The 22,524-nt window shown below is 39.3% G+C and overlaps 1 protein-coding gene across 1 annotated transcript in view; it reads right to left on the bottom strand.

The window, feature by feature from the left end:
• LOC105018733 (cadherin-4) overlaps nt 1-22,524 on the bottom strand; it is a 28,846-nt gene that overhangs the window by 6,000 nt on the left and 322 nt on the right. The window contains exons 2-10 of the mRNA XM_010884392.5: nt 14,087-14,206; nt 8,008-8,163; nt 7,762-7,903; nt 6,089-6,252; nt 5,827-5,961; nt 3,787-3,969; nt 3,269-3,555; nt 3,003-3,145; nt 1,483-1,704 (exon numbers count right to left, since the gene is read on the bottom strand). Coding sequence (XP_010882694.4) covers nt 1,483-1,704; nt 3,003-3,145; nt 3,269-3,555; nt 3,787-3,969; nt 5,827-5,961; nt 6,089-6,252; nt 7,762-7,903; nt 8,008-8,163; nt 14,087-14,206 — 1,552 coding nt within the window. The remainder of the gene's footprint in view (nt 1-1,482; nt 1,705-3,002; nt 3,146-3,268; nt 3,556-3,786; nt 3,970-5,826; nt 5,962-6,088; nt 6,253-7,761; nt 7,904-8,007; nt 8,164-14,086; nt 14,207-22,524) is intronic.

Genomic DNA, 22,524 nt, shown 5'->3' with positions numbered 1-22,524 from the left:
TGACTACCAAAGATTTACGATTATATTGTAAATAATTTTCACAAATTAGCCCCCAAATGTAGTCTCCCATCAAGTTTTCGTTATACAGTCCATGGTAGCGTCGGTCAAAATTCAGTATATCCTGGTGGAAGCGCTCGCCTTGCTCCTCCGAGTACGCTCCCATGTTCTTCTTAAATTTATCAAGATGAGCATCAAGGAAATGGACTTTGAGGGACATCCTACAGCCCATTGTGCCGTAGTTCTTCACCAGAGCCTCAACCACATAGTTGTCTGCCTTGTGATTGCCCAGGAAGCCCTGAACCACTGCGACAAAGCTGTTCCTGTTTCACCTAACTAATGAGCTTCTTGGGGAATTCATTGCACTCCAGGATCTTCTTTATTTGTGGTGAGACGAAGACACCGGCGTTGACCTTTGCCTCAGACAGCTTAGGGAAGAAGTCTTGAAGGTACTTAAATGTTGCTGACTCCTTATCTAGAGCTCTGTCAAATTGTTTCATAAGGCCCAATTTCATGTGTAGTGGTGGCATCAGCACCTTCCTGGGGTCAACCATTGGCTCCCACTAGACATTGTTCCTCCCCACAGAGAACTCGGTCCGCTGTGGTCAGTCCTGTCTGTGGTAGTGGGCCTTGTTGTCCCTGCTGTTCCAAAGTCAGGTGTGGAATCTGACCATTAACAATTACAATATGAATGTACGTTTCATAGAAAGTGAATGTGCTTAGATAATGAGAACAACAAAAACCTCTCTGTTTAGATTATCCCTCTGTAGGTTGTGCTCTGATAGAAGGAATGTTTACATAAACCATTTGGCATGGGGGTTACTGTCTTGGAAACCTGATCTTTGCTAGGTAGACACATCATTCAACGTATATATCAGCTTGTAACCAACATTACAGTGAGAAGAGATTGAGTGAGATGAGACTGAGGTTGTGTAAGGAAGATTAGGTCCTTAACCTCATGAACAAGATCTAATGCTGCAATAAATAATTGAATTACTCTCTCCCTTGACAAACGGGTATGCGATAATTATTACAACAACCATAAGAAATGGCTGATTTCTAACACAGGGAAACTTGGTAAAACCACCTTGGTGACCCAACAGGAATGCCTCCATTTTGAAGTCTCCTATGATCTCCCAGCCATGCTCATCATACTTGTTGTACAACGTGCTACTATTTGTTCTACAAATAGAACATATTTGTTCTACAAATACTATTATTTATATTACTGGAAAGTTCTAGAAGTTACACCAAGTTTACTCAGCACTGAATCTATCTATAATGTACTGGAAAATAGGTACATTTCCAAATATCACTGTCCTGATCACAAAAACAAAATTTGTGGGTAATAATAGCCATTTTCATAAGCAATTAGGAAATAACACTTACTAACCTGGAACAAAAGAAACAGCCTCTTGGTGAAGCTTGTCAAAGCTATCTGCTTCCTAAACTCCAAACCTCAAAGTTCTGGACTGGGCATGTTACCATTGAGGTTCTCCACTGTCCACTTCTGGTTACTGTCCTTCTGAATCACTCGAAACTTGAAGGGAGCTCCGTTTGGGAAGCTGTCTCCATCCACAGCTGTAGCATACACAGCATTTTTCCCGAGACACATGGTTGTAGTGGTAGCTGTCAGTGTGGGACAGTGGTCGTTGAAGTCCTCCACCTGGATAGCAATTGTCCCTGTAGCCGTTTTAGCGATCAGATCTGGACACCAACAGAAAATACAGAATTACATCCAGGTTTTATTTTATTCTAGCTCCCAAACAAGCATCTGTCCTAGAGCGCCACCCATTTGCGCAGGATGTGTAAGATGTTTGTAAGTACTTAATTAATAGTAGAACCACTATCATACCTCAGTCTAAGTTTGAAACTTAGTGGTTTTGATGACAAGGGTCACATATCTGCATGTACATTAAAAGTATTTACCCCCCTTGGACATTTCCATGTTTTATGGTGTTGCTACATACAATCAAAATAGATTTATTTAGGAGATTTTGCCACTGATTCAAATTGTTCAAACATAAAGGAAAGCATCTATAATTCCAAATCGTACAGCAGTCATTTTCCACAGGGTTTGATTGGGAACCCAAATTGAGGGTGGTTGTTGATAACCAATATTCATAGCATAGACATAGCATGTCTTTTGTTGTCTAAAAGCCATTATGAATAAAAAAGTATGCTATATGATCAGTAAATGTATCAATAAAAACATCCACACCTTTTGCATTGTTATTAATAAGATTTTGCTCATATCATTTCTGAACAATGTTGACAAGCTCGTTTGTTTGAGACAACAAAAACATCACTGCTAATACATATAGGTTAGAGCTATATGGAATATACTGTGATTAGAGATTTTTGTTGTTGTTATAACAATATTTCATAAAATAAATATTTCAGAAGGAAAACAGGACCAAACAGGTGGAGGTTGGGGTGGTGGGTGATTTTATCAACCGCATGCTAAAACGACCAGCAGAGTAGCAGATTGACTGAGTACCCTGACTTACTTAAATAGACCAGCATATTAGATTAGGAATTCATGACTGTGGTAGGAGCGATACATGACAATGCCCCCACAGTGTTTCCTTGCTGCTACTCTGATTAATGTCATCTTATAATTTCCACCCATGACACTTAGAACTTCGGCACCTCTATGTCTCTTTCAAGTTTCCGACCCTACAAGGGTTTTTTTTCCATACATTTCTTGTTGTAGCTTGCTCTTTGGGGTTTTAGGATGGGTGTCTGTCTAAGTACTTTGTGACAACTGCCGATGTAAAAATGGCTTTAAAAATATATTTGATTGATTGATTTTTGTCAAATCTGTCATGACATACATCATTTTTAGCTCAACATAATATGAAATACACAAACATTAGAAGACAAGTTGTTTAATTGTGATGGGTAGCAAAGAAGAGATTCAGGAACTTGACTCCATGGGATCTTTCCCTTAGGCATTTTAAAAGCATTTCCAATGTTTTGTTCATGTTACTATAGTTACTTGCCATTTGTGACGGCTATAATCACAACGTTGTATGTTCCATTGACCAGGTGTATGGACTCCCGATCAGGCAGTTTGTTTAGTGTGATATTTCCAGTCTTTTCGTTGATGCTCACCCAGTTGTCTACATCGTTTAATTTGGCATACCTGAGAAAATTATTATGACAACAGCACACAATTAGGATGAACAAAATTATCCTTTAGTAAGATGATCATGAAATTACATGATCTTCACTCCAATAAATAAATTAGAAATCCTCAGAAACTCACCTTACATTGGTAGCAGTCAATCGTGTGTCAATGTCAATGGCTGTGTAGGTGGTGATGACCTTGTTAATGGTGACCGTGGTGGAGTCTTCAGAGATGGTCACCACTTTGACCTTGGGCTGGAATGTGGGGCCCTCATTTTGGTTGATTACTTTGATCTTGGCGGTGTACGTGTTTTTTGCTGCATCTCCTCCACTGGATCCACTCGTAGAGGACCCAAAGTAGTACTCTGCTTTGTTGGAAACCCTTATGACAAGGCTGATCTCAGTCAGCTCCTCGTAGTCCAGTGGCTTCAGGGTTCAAATAAACATTAACAGTAGAATGAGTCAAATGAGACAGACAACACCGTAAAATGTAGGAACTGTACCTTCATTTTACACATGAGCACAATACTTATCTGTCTCCTTAAAATGTAAGAAGACCAGTCGTTATAAGACATGGATGCTGGAATTCCATTTAGAAAGAAAAAGTTTTATATACATTGAATCCATTGCAGGTTGATTCCCAAACACAACACATACCTTTTGGATCCATATAATGCCCTCGTTGGTCTTAGAGTCAGTTGAGATATTGAAGTAGCCAGCCTCATTGCCACTCACAATGGTAAACACAGCCAGCCAGTTGTCAGTGAACTGCTGATCTAGATCAATGGCTTGGATCCTCAACACTTCTTTAAACGTATTCTCCTCTACTTCCCCTTCATACTACAAAAAAACAGAAACACATCATAAAGGGCATATACCACAAGAACATATTGCGTTAAATTCAGGGAGCCCAACCCTCCTATCTCTGGAGATCTACCATGCTGTTGGTTTTCATTTTAACCATAAAATAACATACCTGCTTTAGATTAGAGCTATTAGAGTAAAATCTGGTGTGGTACGGTTGAGCAAAGGCAATAGATCTGCACCTCTTCACCAGGCTGCTAAGTGTTAGGTTTGAGAGATTATGGGCATGAGAAACACCCCTCACATTTGTGCAAATATTTGATTATATCTTTTCATGTGACAACACTGAGGAAATGACACGTTGCTACAATGTAAAGTAGTGAGTGTACAGCTTGTATAACAGTGTAAATTTGCTGTCTCAAAATAACACAACACACAGCCATTAATGTCTAAACCACCGGCAACAAAAGTGAGTACACCCCTAAGTGAAAATGTCCAAATTGGGCCCAATTAGCCATTTTCCCTCCCTGGTGTCATGTGACTCGTTAGTGTTACAAGGTCTCAGGTGTGAATGGGGAGCAGTGTGTTAAATTTGGTGTCATCGCTCTCACACTCCCTCATACTGGTCATTGGAAGTTTAACATGGCCCCTCATGGCAAAGAACTCCCAGAGGATCTGAAAAAAAGAATTGTTGGTCCTTGTTTTCAGCAAACTGTTTGTATCTCCTGATAGGAGTTGTACAAGAGACTGTCATAGACTCTAGGAATAGACCCATGGACCATAGGTTGGAACATACCATACAAGGGTATTTTGTAGGGTGTACCTTTCTTATAATAGACTGTGTAATGGTTGGCTATGACCATAGACTGCCTCTGTGTTCTGGCATAAAAGACTGTGTTATTAATTATTGGAGAACATGTAAAAACAATGGAATATCAACATCTTGGACTCATGCCAATGAACATAAAGTTCTCTCCTGATTTATGATTTGGGACACAATCTAATAGGTTAATGAGGCCATTTGTAATTTCCACATAGCTGGCTAAACTCTACTTATTTTGTATTTTACTTTTACATGGGGAAAATAATGGGAATGTTAGGGGAAAGTTCCTTTATATTGAATTTGTTATAACGCCATACACATACACTGCTCAAAAAAATTAAGGAACACTTAAATCACACAGCAGCGTAAGGTCTGACGATGGGCCTGAGGATTTCATCCCTGTATCTAACAGCAGTCAGGGTACCATTGGCTAGCACATGGAGGTCTGTGCGACCCTCCAAGTATATGCCTCCCCAGACCATCACTGACCCACCACCAAACCGTCATTCTGGATGATGTTGCAGGCAGCATAACGTTCACCAAAGCAATGTACTTTGTCTTGTGCTATCTATGAGTGTCATGTTTTGTCTGCTCTCTGTTTTTTTCCTTTTTGTTTTCAATCATTGAAAACTATATGTGTGAAGATGTATAATGTATGTGTAAAGATGTATTTGCAGGGCTCGCTGTAAAATAGACCTGGGTCTTCAAATAAAGGTTTAATAATAATAATAATAATAAAAGTTAGACATCATAGCAGTCCTTTGCTGAACACTTTTTCTTTTTCTTCTAGTTGTGATGATAACCTGAATTGACAATACTGGACGTTTGAAATGGAAAATTCCTTTTTGGACAAATTGACTGAGTGAATCGGCTAGTACCACGTGGTTAACACAATGGTTAAAAAAGAAACAGAATGTCGTAACACAAGTTTCCATAGTGCCGCTCATTGTTGAGTTCCAAAATAAAAGGAACAGAAACTATAATAACACCATAACACCTCTCTACAATATAATACATAATACAAAAATGTACTTTTACATGAAAAGAGAATAGAGACGTAATATTCTTACATATTCTTTCTCCAGGGTGGGGATGTTGTCATTGATGTCCAGGATTTTAATAACAACTTGTCCTGTTCCTGTGTTTCCACCCGACTTTCCATTGTTGTCTGATCCTATTATAGTCAGGGTGTATGTGTCTTTGGTCTAGACAACCAGGAAATACAGTAGAGCTTAAAGTTATTAAATAATGCGGATACTGAACTAAATTCTTCTGAATGTGCCAATGCCCAGCCACGACTGTTCAACGTCACCCACTTTACACCTCTCTTACCTCTCTATCCAGAGTGATCTTTTGAACCAGGATCTCTCCAGTCTGGGCATTGATGGAGAACATGCCATCTGAATTACTAATCCCCTCTATGCTGTACCTAATCTGAGAGAAAGCAGTGTTGGGTGCATCGTCATCTGTGGCATTCACTTTGATGACAAAGGTTCCTGGAATGAACAATGGGAAGGATTTAGACACAGTTTATTACACACTACAATATTTCACCACTACTAATACAGTAATATATCAGTTTGTAAATATGATTGATTTGTACTATGACAAATGAAATGTATGTTTCAGTTGATTTGTTTTCACTATGCTGCCTCCCGTCTTTGTGTTAGGAAACAATGACAATGTTCACTGCTATGTAGAAGACACACCACTGTACATTTCAATTAAATGAGACAAAGCCTCAAATATGCCTTCCCTTGTGGCATGTATTTCTCAAGTAAAATTGTGAATCACCTCCGTGTTACCATGCACCTGGCTGGTCAACAAACTCCACGACCTGGGGATCAGCCCCTATCTCTGCAACTGGACTTTGGACTTCCTAACCAACAGACCCTAGTCTGTCAGGTTAGACAACTTCAACTCCTTCACCCTGATCCTGAACACTGGTGTTCCATAAGGCTGTGTGCTGAGCCCCCTCCTGTACTCCCTCTTCACCGTGACCGCGTCCATGCACACAGTTCCAACACCATCCTCAAGTTCACACCTCAACCCTGGTTAAAAAGGCGCACTTTTTAGGGAGGCTGAAGGAGGCCTCGTGAACTTCTACCGCTGCACAATTGAATTTTTTTTGATGACATGTGCCACAGTGTGGTTTAGCGGATGCTCGATGGTGAAAAGCACCCAGCACATCCCTCGTGCCCTGCTCACAGCCATCATGGACCTTCAGGGCAAGCGGTGTCTGCGCAGGGTGCATCATCAGAGACACTTCACACCCAGGCCACAACTGTTTGCCCTCCTACCATCAGGCAGGCGGTACAGGTCTCTTCGTTCCCACACCAGCAGGCTCAGGAACAGCTTCTTCCCATCTACTGTAAACCTGCTGAACTCTGTGACCCATCCCATCACTAATCATACCCACCCACCCACTGCATAGTACTGCCTCTTAGGGACCTTGCTGCATTTCCATTGCACAGACTACCTTACACCTCCAACTTGCTCGACAGCACAGTCAGAATTGTCATTTGTACTAGCATTTGCCTCATTGCACAAATATTAAATCCCACTTGCACATACATATACTTAACACTCGCAATTTTTCTTCATTGCTCATTTAGAATCGCCATTTTGCACTGGATTTGCCTTCATTGTACATCTATACATTCCACAACATACACTTTAATAAATACTTGTACATTTCCTGCCTCTTCTATTTGCACCTCTGGTTAGAAGTATTGTATTGTACTCGTACTGTTCAATGACAATAAAGTTGAATCTAATCTAATGACGGTGAGTCAGAAGAGGACAGGCCAACCCTGTCTGCCTGGCTACATGATTTTTCATAACCACTGTGCTTCAAGATCTTATCACTTATGGTTCTAGGTTGGGTTTTTGTATGTAAGTTTTTTTGTGTGTATGCACAAAAAAATAGAACAACGTAAATCAAAATCAAATAGAAGAAACACATGCAATAATAGAAACATATAGAGTAACTGGAAATAACGTGCCTGCAGCACTAGACTCCATAACAGATCCAATTTGGCCGACAGCAAACACTGGTGGACAATCATTCATGTCCTCAACAATAATCTTCAGTTCAATGTTCTTCTCTGCATAGCTTCCATCTGCATATTTTGCTACGCCAAATAACTGAAAGATAGACATGATATAACATATTTTCATTCATTTCTTCATTCTTCATTTAATTCATTTTTAGCACAAGCATTTCTTAAAGGTTGTATGGGGTAGCTTACATTGTAGTGTGACTTCTTCTCCCTGTCCAAAAGGCCATGGATCGTGACGATGCCTGAGTCCTTGTTGACACGGAATAAGTCCACAGGGTCTTTGTCAGCACCATTCCCAGTCAGGGAGTATATCACTGTTGAGTTGTACTGCTTATCAGAGCGAATCTGGCACAGTAACACAATCCAATAAGCTTTCATCAAAAAAACACTTTCAAACTGTTAAAGGATTATTGCAAATGCATTAAATAATTTCACCACACATGCTTTCTTTTTAAGCCATTTGTATGAAACTGTTGATAAAATGAATTATATGTTTGAATTCTTGAAAAACAGTATTTGTTGAGAGGCCTCATGTTTTGATTTCAGACTGAACCCTTCCTCCTTTGAATGACTGCGCAGTATCTCTGAGCAGTTTGCCACATGAATCACAAAAACAATAAATACATAAAAACACCCCTTGTATTTCTACAGCACCACATTTGGCTAACATCCATAATGCAACCAACTGTTTCCGCAGAATGCAAAACACAGTAAGCTTTCATTTGTTTGCAGTTATGCCACGTTTGTATATGTAAGTCAACAGTTGTAAATGTTAAGCAACAGTTGTAAATGTTTTAGAGACGTTTTTTTAAAATGTTCACAAATGTTATTTATATTTGTGAAATGTGTTTACATATTTACAAAATATGTTTTCATTTACAAATCCTATTTGTATTTGTGAGTTGTGATTAATATACTCACAGATTTTCTAGACATATTTACGAATATTGAGACACATCTACTCCATAGCCAAGCCCAGGCTTTAGGATTTATGGCGGGGTTTGTGGATTGACGCGGTGTGTTGTGAAAACGCAGCATGTTCTATTCGAATGGCAATGTAATGGTAATGGTTTTCAAACAGATCCCTGATAAAATAAAATAAATGAAGCAACAGAACAGGGAAGCAAAGACAGCAAAGACTTTGGTTTGACCGAAGGTGAAAATATGCAATAGACTCAATGGAAAAACGGAGCGCTGAGATTGATCATAGGCTATAACCTGCAGAGTATAACACCTTAACGCAAAACTTTGCAAAATAGGCTGAATCGTTTGTGCTGGTTTGTGCCGTTACAATTTTCTTTTGTGCTGCTATAATTGTATAGATTTTAAAGAATATTTCATAGGTCATCAGCCCCCCAACATCCTCCAAAATCAACCAAAATAGTATCATTTTTTGTCCTTCGTTTGTGCCGGTGTGTGCAGTTAACATTTTCATTTGTGCTGCTTCGGTATTTCATATATTAGACATTTAATTATTGGTGATGACGGCCGGCAGCCGCAGCGGCAGAAAGCTAGCGGACCGCCGGTGGGCCACTGGCGTGTTGCTTGCTGGGTACAGGTTTCGTTTGTGTTGCTTGGATGTTTTAAATAGGCTATTAGACATTTTATTATTGAGTCACCAGCCCCCAAACATGCTTAAAATTCCATCAAAATAGGCGCAATTGTTTGTGCTCCGTTTGTGCTGGTTAATTTGTGCATTAAACATTTTCGAGCAGATTAAAGGTCCCACATCCATTGGAAAACTACGGCAAAATAGGCTTAATCGTTTGTGCTGGTTTGTGCGGTAAAATGTTTCTTTATCATGCTATCATTATTTACATACTAAATAACATTGTATAGTTCAAATTCATAGGCTCAATAATTTGTTCTCCTTCTGTGCCGATAAAAGTTTTGTTTTTCCAATTGCTTTCTAACCGATAGTGACAGAGCTATAGTAGTGTTGCACGGTTTACCAGTACTGGGACCGTACCGAGGTACTGGCTTTTTAGGAACGGTACTATACTATCATTAAGAAAAACTGGTACTTTTATGCGCAGAAACAAGCAGTTGAACCTTAGCGATTAAAGCTGTACTGTGTTTTTAAGAAAAGCCGACCTGCGTGTGACCTCACGCCCGTGCTCTGCTACGTGCGGCTGACGTGTGTTTGAGCCCGAGCCAAGGGACAAAAGAAGGATAGTCATGGATTAGCGATGGCTACAGGTAGAGACCTTGCAGCTGCAAAACCAAAACTTGTTTATAAGCAAGGAGCTTGGAGTGAGATATAGCTCTACTTTGGTTTCCTAGCCAATGAAAAAGGCGACCCCCAAAACTTAGTTCATTTCAGTAGTACCAGAATGACAAAAATAATTGTGAAAACACATATTTATGTGTTTTTCATCTGCACAAGTCTGTTGCCACAAGTCTGGCGTCTGCAAAATATATTTTATTTTCAGGTGTATATTTTTAACAATTCTGTTTATTTAAAGTTTGTTTTATTTATGCATGCATTTCAATACTCACTGTAAAAAGTCCCAATTGAAAATAAAAGACTAAACTATTGTCAAATTACACAATTTCAATTAAATCGTTAGTATCGTTTCAGTATCGAGTACCGTGATACTACACTTGGTATCAATATGGAAGTCCAAATTTTGGTATTGTGACAACACTAAGCTATAGTGGAAAGCGAGTAAATCCAGTGCACTATCCAGTAGGAATGTAGGTTATGTACCAAAGACTGTAGCAGTACAAAGCCTATTTTGAGGCAGATTGGAACAGGTTGGGGGGCTGGTGACATTAAATGTCTAATACATAAAACGCTGCATCAGCACAAACGAAACTTTTAACGGCACAAACCAGCACAAACGAAGCACAAACAAAGGAACTGTTTGAATTTGGAGCATGTTGGGGGGCTGAGTGACGTCTTCTACTATAGTTAAATGTCTAATATTAACACGGAAGAAGCACAAACGGGTGTTGGTGGGTGTGTGCAATTCACGCAGGTACCTACAACAACACAAAATTAACTCAAAATTCTATAATTTTTGTCGTTTTGACAAAATACTTATTAAACTGGTGTAGTCCAGTGTCACGAGTTTAGGTGGAGATGGAGACAGTTACAGGAGTTTGAGGAAGAAATTATTTATTAACTTACGAATTGTTGTCAACAAACTGAGCATGGTGTTATTGTTTATTTTACTACCAGAAAAAGATCACCTTTTATTTTTAGTAACTGGAAAACCAAATTGCGTTGATGGTTAAGCCCTTGGTACCAAATGTACAGGTGCTGGTCATATAATTAGAATATCATCAAAAAATATCACCACGCCGCTCCTCCTCCCACGGTCATGTCTTGTTATTGCACACACCTGGTGTCCATTCCCTCATTAGGTTGCCTATATTAGTTCCTGTGTTTCTGGGTGTCTTTGTGTGGTATTGTTCTATGTTTGATGTATTGTACTGTGCGATCTACAGAACACGTTATCAGTTTGTTTTGCACTTTGATGCTTCCTTTCTTTTGGAGACTGTTTACGGGTAGTGTTCAGTTGTTTTTTCCTGTATTTGGAATATCTTATTACTTCAATAAACTTATCGAATACTACAACTCCTGCGTTTGGCTCCTTCTCTCTGCACACCACCACAACATTTATTACAGTGGCACTGCTCAGGTGTTATGAGAGCCCAGGTTGCTCTGATAGTGGCTTTCAGCTCTTCTGCATTGTTGGGTCTGGCATATCCCATCTTCCTCTTCACAATACCCCATAGATATTCTATAGGGTTAAAGTCAGGAGAGTTTGCTGGCCAATTAAGAACAGGGATAACATGGTCCTTAAAGTAGCATTGGCACTGTGTGCAGGTGCCAAGTGCTGTTGGAAAATTAAATCTGCATCTCCATAATGTTGGTCAGCAGCAGAAAACATGAAGTGCTCTAAAACATCCTGGTAGACAGCTGCGTTGACCTTGGACCTCAGAAAACACAGTGGACCAACACCAGCAGATGACTTGGCACCCCAAACCATCACTGACTGTGGAAACTTTACACTGGACTTCAAGCAATGTGGATTCTGTGCCTCTCCTCTCTTCCTCCAGACTCTGGGACCTTGATTTCCAAAGGAAATGCAAAATTTACTTTCATCAGAGAACATAAATTTGTACCACTCAGCAGCAGTCCAGTCCTTTTTGTCTTTAGCCCAGGCGAGACGCTTCTGTTGCTGTGTCTTGTTCAAGAGTGGCTTGACACAAGGAATGCGACAGCTGAAACCCATGTCTTGCATACGTCTGTGCATGGTGGTTCTTGAAGCACTGACTCCAGCTGCAGTCCACTCTTCGTGAATCTCCCCCACATTTTTGAAAGGGTTTTGTTTCACAATCCTCTCCAGGGTGTGGTTATCCCTATTACTTGAACACTTTTTTCTACCACATCTTTTCCTTCCCTTCGCCTCTCTATTAATGTGCTTGCACACAGAGCTCTGTGAAAAGCCAGCCTCTTTAGCAATGACCTTTTGTGTCTTGCCCTCCTTGTGCAAGGTGTCAATGGTCGTCTTTTGGACAGTTGTCAAGTCAGTAGTCTTCCCCATGATTGTGTTGCCTACAGAACTAGACTGAGAGACCATTTAAAGGCCTTTGCAGGTGTTTTGGGTTAATTAGCTGATTAGAGTATGGCACCAGGTGTCTTCAATATTGAACCTTTTCACAATATTCAAATTTTCTGAGATACTGAATTTGGGTTTTTCATTAGTTGTCAGTTATAATCATCAAAATTAAAAGAAATAAACACTTGAAATATATCCGTCTGTGTGGAATGAATGTATACATTATACAAGTTTCACTTTTTAAATGGAATTCTTGAAAAAAATCGACTTTTTGATGATATTCTAATTATATGACCAGCACCTGTATAGTGGAAACAGAAAGGTCTGGAGCCATCATTGGCATCCCCGGTATAGCCCTGGTACCGGCTAAAGCACCAGTGGAAACGCGGCATTGTTTGTTTCAAAGTGCATATTTTAACTAAAAGCCCAAACTTCACTCCCTCCTTGTTTTTCTCTCCCTTCTTTTCTCACAGCTACTAACATTTTTAAACTATATATTTTTTTTTAGGCTTCAAGCTGCATTGCACGGTTTGACGTTTTCAGCTGCTATTGCGCTGAGAGACCCATATACACCAAAGCGTAAGTCCATCCATGCACGAAAAGCGCATGGAGGGTTTTTCCTGTCCAAGGGTACCCCCCTGTGGCCAAATTGATACATTGTTTTTAAATCAGATTCATAATCCTGAAGATGCGGTTTTATCATTCAGAGTGACATGGATTAACGGAAATCACAGTGTGGCTGCTAAGGTGCCAATTTGAGGTTGGTCAGAATATACTTGGACACTATGTCCTGGCATTATTGTTTATCAAACTGTACAATAATTTGATCTACAATGTCGGATTAATGCATTATGTGCAAAACGTCACCCACTTCAAGTATTATTGGTCAATTGCTGCCATGTTTTTTGACATACTGTCCTGGTGAATGCATGGATGAAGGAACTTGGTCCATAGATGTCAAATGTCAAGTTAGGTGAAGATTGTTAATTTAGTAGTATAGGAGTAGCGTTTGAAGTGTTTTTCTCAAATTCAAAATAACAGAAAATCCCTCACAGCTGAATTAATAGGTCCCAATGCCAAAATGTGAACAGTGAACAATTTTTTAAGACTCAGACGTGGAGACTCAAACGTGTTGAACGGCATGAGTTTGGCAATTTGTCTGATTCGGCCCCCAGTTTGGTTGGTTGGAATATGCTTGAATGTTGTCCTGGCATATTTCTGAACATGCATACCAAGTTGTATTACAATACACAGTCTGATTTATATGCATATGTACACAACCACGCCCTGTAAGGTTTTTTGTTCAATAATAGCACAACGTGGTCAAAATAAAATTGATAAGTAGGGAGATATACGTATCAATTTGCAAGACTAAATCACATGGGATGGGTGTGGTGGCTGTGTAATTTTGGCCACTCTAGGGGCTTGTTACAGTGTCATCATGATGCACATTTACATGGCACTGAATAAAAGGCCCATAATGGTCTATAATAGTATAATAATAATGAAATAGAAAAAATACAATAGGGTTTCACCAGTGAATTGTTGAAACCCTAGACACATATCAGACTTATCCAATGTCTAGCCAAAATAAATGCATAATGAAAGCTAACTCCTTTCTTACAACTGTCAGAAACATCTGAACCCATACATAAGTTGAACTAACATCGGGTGTATACATTGAGATTGGATCATACCTTTGCAATGTAATCTGTGTAATATCGGTTCTCCGACAATTTCTTTGGAGGAATGATCCATTCTCTTTTCTGTCTTCTCAGCTTCAACCCACTGCCTTGTTCTGCCATCACATGCACAAACTACAGGAAATACAATGAAACAACAAAAATTACATTGACTGATTTATGTTTGTTTTAGGTGATTGACAAAGAAAGTTTTACAAAACAAACATGACGAAGCTGTCAAGCAAATAAAAATATATTCTGCGGTCTTTCCCTAGTCTATAGTTAATTAAGATGCTATGAATATAAAGTGGATTCTTTGCTTAAACAGTGTCCTCCACAATCAATGACTCCATTGGTAATGATTTGCAAAAACAGACATTTTGTCTCAAATGCTTGGCTAAAAAGCGTAATCTGGGATTATAAATACAACAAAGAGGCATATTTTAATATGGTCAAAAACTATAGGCTGCATCTGAACAATCTAGCCTCTATCAAATTCATAGAAAAAGCTATGGATGCAACAACTGATAATGAATTGATCATTAGACATTGACCTCCTGGCTGTGTAGCAAGGGTGGTTTCAAGGGGTGGCAGATTAGATTTGTTTATGTATTTCAGCAGAAATAATAATGAATATATGTATTTCAACAGAAATAATAATCCATGATCTTCTGTACTTGTCATCTTCTTTACTTGTCTTCTTTACTTGTCAAACGTAGTATTATGCATCTCAGAGCCCATTTCAAAGTGCATCGCTGTCCCTTCACATATTCACATATTGCTCAAACACATTAACTATGAACACAGCTGAAAATGCACATGATTTCCTCCTACTCAATTAACAGCAACACACAATAATCTAAACAATGCATGCTGGGTACTTCTGCATATATTAACGCAATTTCTCACCTTAAAATCCATTAACAGCATTTACCATAAACATAAATTAAGGTTATTAAAAGACTATTGTAATCTAACATTCCCGTTATGACTCCAATACAACAACAGCACATAACTCACCAAAACATATGGCATGAAGTATTTTTCAAACTCATAGCAGAACAAATTGACAAGAAATTCACAACATTGTTTTGAGAATACAGACCAGCTTGTGTTGGACAAGCATTTTGTATGCTTATTTATTTATTTTATTTCAATGATTGCGCAGTCCAAGTTAAAAATCAACAAGTAACCTAAAAGCATTTTTGGTTTCTCTGATTCTACAGATTCCTCAAGTCACCTAAAGGTCAGCTCAAAAGACCAGAAGAACTCGACAGTCAAGTCACTTAAATAATAACAGGGGAATTGCGAAATTTCAGTTTCTAAATTGTGCAGTCACACAGCCATGCTTTCCTCAAAAACAGAAATCATCCAAATGGCCCTGATCAAAAGTTTACATACCCTTGAATGTTTGGCCTCTTTACAGGAGACACACACAGGTGAAAATGGCAATTAAAGGTGAATTTCCCACACCTGTGGCTTTTTAAATTGCAATTAGTGTCTGTATATACACTCACCTAAAGGATTATTAGGAACACCATACTAATACTGTGTTTGACCCCCTTTCACCTTCAGAACTGTCTTAATTCTATGTGGTATTGATTCAACAAGGTGCTGAAAGCATTCTTTAGAAATGTTGGCCCATATTGATAGGATAGCATCTTGCAGTTGATGGAGATTTGTGGGATGCACATCCAGGGCACGAAGCTCCCGTTCCACCACATCCCAAAGATGCTCTATTGGGTTGAGATCTGGTGACTGTGGGGGCCATTTCTGTACAGTGAACTCATTGTCATGTTCAAGAAACCAATTTGAAATGATTCGAGCTTTGTGACATGGTACGTTATCCTGCTGGAAGTAGCCATCAGAGGATGGGTACATGGTGGTCATAAAGGGATGGACATGGTCAGAAACAATGCTCAGGTAGGCCGTGGCATTAAAACGATGCCCAATTGGCACTAAGGGGCCTAAAGTGTGCCAAGAAAACCTCCCCCACACCATTACACCACCACCACCAGCCTGCACAGTGGTAACAAGGCATGATGGATCCATGTTCTCATTCTGTTTACGCCAAATTCTGACTCTACCATCTGAATGTCTCAACAGAAATCGAGACTCATCAGACCAGGCAACATTCTTCCAGTCTTCTACTGTCCAATTTTGGTGAGCTCGTGCAAATTGTAGCCTCTTTTTCCTATTTGTAGTGGAGATGAATGGTACCCCGTGGGGTCTTCTGCTGTTGTAGCCCATCCGCCTCAAGGTTGTGCGTGTTGTGGCTTCACAAATGCTTTGCTGCATACCTCGGTTGTAACGAGTGGTTATTTCAGTCAAAGTTGCTCTTCTATCAGCTTGAATCAGTCGGCCCATTCTCCTCTGACCTCTAGCATCAACAAGGCATTTTCGCCCACAGGACTGCCGCATACTGGATGTTTTTCCCTTTTCACACCATTCTTTGTAAACCCTAGAAATGGTTGTGCGTGAAAATCCCAGTAACTGAGCAGATTGTGAAATACTCAGACCGGCCCGTCTGGCACCAACAACCATGCCACGCTCAAAATTGCTTAAATCACCTTTCTTTCCCATTCTGACATTCAGTTTGGAGTTCAGGAGAGTGTCTTGACCAGGACCACACCCCTAAATGCATTGAAGCAACTGCCATGTGATTGGTTGATTAGATAATTGCATTAATGAGAAATTGAACAGTTGTTCCTAATAATCCTTTAGGTGAGTGTAAATAGTCAATGAGTTTGTTAGCTCTCCGGTGGATTCACTGAGCAGGCTAGATACTGAGCCATGGGGAGCAGAAAAGAACTGTCAAAAGACCTGCGTAACGAGGTAATGGAACTTTATAATGATGGAAAAGGATATAAAAATATATCCAAAGCCTTGCAAATGCCAGTCAGTACTGTTCAATCTCTTATTAAGAAGTGGAAAATTCTGGGATCTCTTGATACCAAGTCAAGATCAGGTAGACCAAGAAAAAATCTGCCAAAACTACCAGAAGAATTGTTCAGGATCCAAAGAAAAACCTGCCGATAACCTCAGGAGAAATACAGGCAAAAAGACAATGTGGTTGTTACAAAGCGCACAATACAACGATACTTGAACCAAAATGAGCTGCATGGTCGAGTTGCAAGAAAGTAGCCTTTACTGCGCCAATGCCACAAAAAAGTCTGGTTACAATATGCATGACAACACCTTGACACAACTCACAGCTTCTGGCACACTGTCATTTGGAGTGACAAGATCAAAATATAGCTTTATGGTCACAACCATAACCATAGATTTGTTTGGAGAGGGGTCAACAAGGCCTATAGTGAACAGAATACCATCCCCACTGTGAAGCATGGTGGTGGCTCACTGATGTTTTGGGGGTGTGTGAGCTCTAAAGACACAGGAAATCTTGTGAAAATTGATGGTAAGATGAATGCAGCATGTTATCAGAAAATACTGGCAGACAATTTTCATTCTTCTGCACGCAGCTGCGCATGGGACGCTCTTGAATTTTCCAGCATGACAATGACCCTAAGCACAAGGCCAAGTTGACCCTCCAGTGGTTACATAAAAGTTGAAGGTTCTGGAGTGGCCATCACAGTCTGCTGACCTTAATATCATTGAGCCATTCTGGGGAGATCTCAAATGTGCGGTTCATGCAAGAACACCAAAGACTTTGCATGACCTGGAGGCAGTTTGCCAAGACAAATGGGCAGCTATACCAGCTGCAAGAATTCGGGGCCTCATAGATAACTATAAAAAAAAAAATGCACGCTGTCATTGATGCTAAAGGGGGCAATACACAGTATTGAGAACTAAAGGTATGCAGACTTTTGAACAGGGGTCAGTTAATTTTTTTCTTTGTTGCCATGTTTTGCTTTACTGCAAATCCATTTCATGACTGTAAGATCAATAGGTTTTAATTCTAATATAACTAATAAGCAATTAAATCACAAAAAAGTGCAATAACTGATGAGTGCATGCTCAGGGGTGAGTGCGATGGTAATTCTATGTATCGACATTCGGAGTAAGGGACACAGAGACAAAATTCTCTTTGTACATTATAACCGTTTTATTAACTATTAGGCACATATGAGAGACGCGTCAACTGCTTACACACACATAATCGTCTGAGGAGTCCTTCAACAGTAAAACATGTCCTTCAACAGTATTTATTACATAGAAAAAGGGGTGTGGTAAGATACTGCCATCTGTCTCATGTCAATCAAACACCTTTGTTCTACACAAGTCACACAAGTCAAATGCTATCTTCCCCCACCTTATCCTTCCTGCCATAATGTTTACTGTAGTGTTTACCAAAGCTTCACACAAAGGACAGCTCTCCTTCCCGCCATAAGTAACTTCTTCAATTCTAAGAGTTCTTACAGCATCTGGACAGACAATAGATGCCCCCTATGCAAATACCAGCTCCCCCACATTCCTGAGGAACAAAAGACTGATACCCTTCTTCTAGGCAGGAGGACATGGCCCAAATACCTGTTAATCCTCTGATATTATACAGACATGTGTGTCACAATCAAAGTAAAGATCAGCCAAATGGAAAGACAGACATTTCTCAAATGTACCTTAGTTCAAAATTACCATAACATGAGTCATTTACAAATGCTTGTATGATTAATCCTTATGTACAGTACAGGCCAAAGTTTGGACACACCTTCTCATTCAATGCGTTTCCTTTTATTTTCATGACTATTTACATTTTAGATTGTCACTTAAGGCACTTGTTGGCCCTTTTGCCCTCACTCTGCGGTCCAGCTCACCCCAAACCATCTCGATTGGGTTCAGGTCCGGTGACTGTGGAGGCCAGGTCATCTGGCGCAGCACTCCATCACTCTCCTACTTGGTCAAATAGCCCTTACACAGCCTGGAGGTGTATTTGGGGTCATTGTCCTGTGGAAAAATAAATGATGGTCCAACTAAACGCAAACCGGATGGGATGGCATGTCGCTGCAGGATGCTGTGGTAGCCATGCTGGTTCAGTATGCCTTCAATTTTGAATAAATCCCCAAGTGTCACCAGCAAAGCTCCCTCACATCATCACACCTCCTCCTCCATTTTTCACGGTGGAAACCATGTAGAATCCATCCATTCACCTTTTCTGTGTCGCACAGAGACACGGCGGTTGGAACCAAAGATTTCAAATTTGGACTCATCAGACCAAAGAACAAATTTCCACTAGTCTAATGTCCATTCCTTGTGTTTCTTGGCCCAAACAAATCTCTTCTGCTTGTTGCCTCTCCTTAGCAGTGGTTTCCTAGCAGCTACTTGACCATGAAGGCCTGATTTGCGCAGTCTCCTCTTAACAGTTGTCCTAGAGATACGTCTGCTGCTAGAACTCTGTGTAGCATTCAGCGGGTCTCCTGTGATTTCTGAGGCTGGTGACTCGGATGAAGTTATCCTCAGCAGCAGAGGTGACTCTTGGTCTTCCTTTCCTGGGGCGGTCCTCATGGGAGCCAGTTTGATTGTAGCGCTTGATGGTTTTTTGCGACTGCACTTGGGGACACATTCAAAGTTTTTGCAATTTTCCAGACTGACTGACCTTCATTTGTTAATGTAATGATGGCCACTCGTTTCTCTTTACTTAGCTGATTGGTTCTTGCCATAATATGAATTCTAACAGTTGTCCAATAGGCTGTCGGCTGTGTATCAACCTGACTTCTGCACAACACAACTGATGGTCCCAACCCCATTAGTAAGGGAAAAAGTTCCACTAATTAACCCTGACAAGGCACACCTGTGAAGTGAAAACCATTTCAAGTGACTACCCCATGAAGCTCATTGAGAGAACACCAAGGGTTTGCAGCGCTATCAAAAAAGCAAAGGGTGGCTACTTTGAGGAATATAGAATATAAGACATGTTTTCAGTTATTTCACACTTTTTTGTTAAGTACATAATTCCATATGTGTTCATTCATAGTTTTGATGCCTTCAGTGAGAATCTATAATGTAAATAGTCATGAAAATAAAGAAAACGCATTGAATGAGAAGGTGTGTCCAAACTTTTGGCCTGTACTGTATGTCTTATAGATGTGATACTTTCAGGAACATAAACCATAATAAGTCTATGCTTGTCCCAGATTCCTTTTTTAAATCCCATTGGCAGGCTTTGAATGCTATTAAATAATGAAGTAGATCTTATAAGGCATAGACACATGATAAATATTTGTTTAGCCAGTACCGGGTGTACCAGCATTAATTATTAGGTTCCTGGCATTTTCACCCTTTCACATGTCAAAGCTGGATCATGCTATGATAAATGAATGTGGTTTAAAAAAAGAGGATAACATGGACAATGTGCAGTAAGAAGATATACAGATTCATAATTAGGCAACATTTGTTGAGGGTTTATAAAAGGGTTATAACTCCATAATGACACCTGCATACACAGTTATATCACAAAAGGATAATAATTGGTGAGTGAATGAGAATATAATGAGAAAATAGTTAGCCAATACTAACCTTTAGTTATTTACCATTTACAAATGTCCTTACAATGCATAACTACTTATGCATAATTATGCAACCCTATTTTAAATGTTTGCACTTTAAATATTAGTTATTTCCTCACATTTAGTTGTGAGCTTTCATGAACATAAAGCATTGGTTTCAAATATGTTGAATATCTTCTCTCGTGTAGAGTACCCAACTACTGCCTACAAGTATCTAAGCTCTTAGTAAACACTCAAATAATCTATTAATGATTTACCAGCGCTGCTAAATGGTAATGCTGCTAACTGCTATTTATAGATGAGATATGAACATTAATAGCTGCTAAAAGGAAACGTTATTATAAAAGGTGCTGCACCTGTAATTTGTCACCCCTTGTTATTGTTGAAGATAAGCAGTATGTTTCAAATAAAATGTCCCCCTCCCCCGTTTCATGACACATGCCCATGTTGACCTTCAATTTTTGCATTTGTCCTACAGTTTTAAACAGCTGTAAAAACGATATTTTAAATGTTGATAACTCATTCATTAACGTTCATTAATATAACAATTTAAGATATCATTTTAACTCTTATGTTGGTAAATCATTAATAGATGATTTGAGAGTTCACTCAGAGACTATCATTTTAGGCGGTAGTTGGGTACTCTTCACTACATGAGAGAAAGTATACACAACTTGAGACATGTTCAGTCAATGAATGGTGGGTATTTCAAAACAAGTATTCATGGATACCTCATCTACAGTTTCACCAACCCAGGGTATTATGTTACACCAGCAATTTCATTGGACAGCAGCAGAGAAGTGGTAGGTGTGTTGGTATAATCCAGTAAGGGTTAATATGTTATTACAAAATGATTGAGTAATGTATGATATGTACATTTGGGCAGGTCATAAAAGACACGTCATGAAAACCCACCTTTTCTTATCTTGGTACAGATCACCAATGCAACACACCCAAAAGTGCACACAAGTAATTCTCATCAGTTCACCCATTGAAAATAAGATTGCATGGTGATGCATAGTCATTAGCTAATCTTAGAAGAATGTTTAAATGCATGTTAAGACAGTATATAACTGGGTATAAATTTGCCCTACGAGCAAAAAGACAGAAACCGGGAAAAACGGCCTCAAAGTTTTGTTAATTGTTTTGTTTTACAGGAGCTTCATGGGTTATAGGTCAGTACATTTTTTATGAGGTTATTTCATGTTCACACTGAACCTTTCCTCAGAAATGACCTTTGAACCTAGACGGCAGTTACTGGTTATTGTTTGGTAAACTCCTGAAATATGCTTCCATAAGTATTGTTTTTTACCTCTAATTTTGTTCATTTATTTATTGCTATGTGGCTACTAGTTTTATATACTAATTACATTATCAAAGAACAGTGTTATCAATGTTATTTTTTATAAATTGCTTTAATATAAAAAGTAAATATAACACAATCAACTGTCATTTTTTAACTCTAAAATAACACCCCCTACTGAATCAGCTACAACTGTATAAAAGCGTATTATATCTAGCACAGTATTGTCGGTGTCTGAGCTCTGTACAAATATTCATGCCATGATTGTTTTCTCGCGTCTGTGCCACTTGCACTGATTATTGGATACAGGCTATGTTTCCAATACAAATTTTAATTTCAAATTCATAATAGTAACTAAAACATTGCATGCATACATCTTACGATTTATATGTTAAGGCTTACGGATTTTCGATTTTCACAGGGCATACTAAAAAAATGATTTCAGTTTATGACGATAATTATTTTCTACATGGTAACGACCAATAAAAAATACTCCACAAATGTCACAACATTTGAAAGAAATAAGAAGTGTTTCCATTGTGGATGTAGACGTCCTTTCATTTTCATTTTGTTTGAAATTGGAACCACATTTCTCACAAATTGCAATTGTCTACAACTCCTTGCGTCGACACCATTACTCGGTTTTACTTCTAAGTTGCCGATTGCAAATAAAAAAAGTGTATGAA

The sequence above is a fragment of the Esox lucius genome, chromosome 3, assembly GCF_011004845.1.
Source record: "Esox lucius isolate fEsoLuc1 chromosome 3, fEsoLuc1.pri, whole genome shotgun sequence".
In the NCBI taxonomy this organism is placed as follows: Eukaryota; Metazoa; Chordata; class Actinopteri; order Esociformes; family Esocidae; genus Esox; species Esox lucius.
This window is presented reverse-complemented; position numbering and strand designations above follow the sequence as displayed.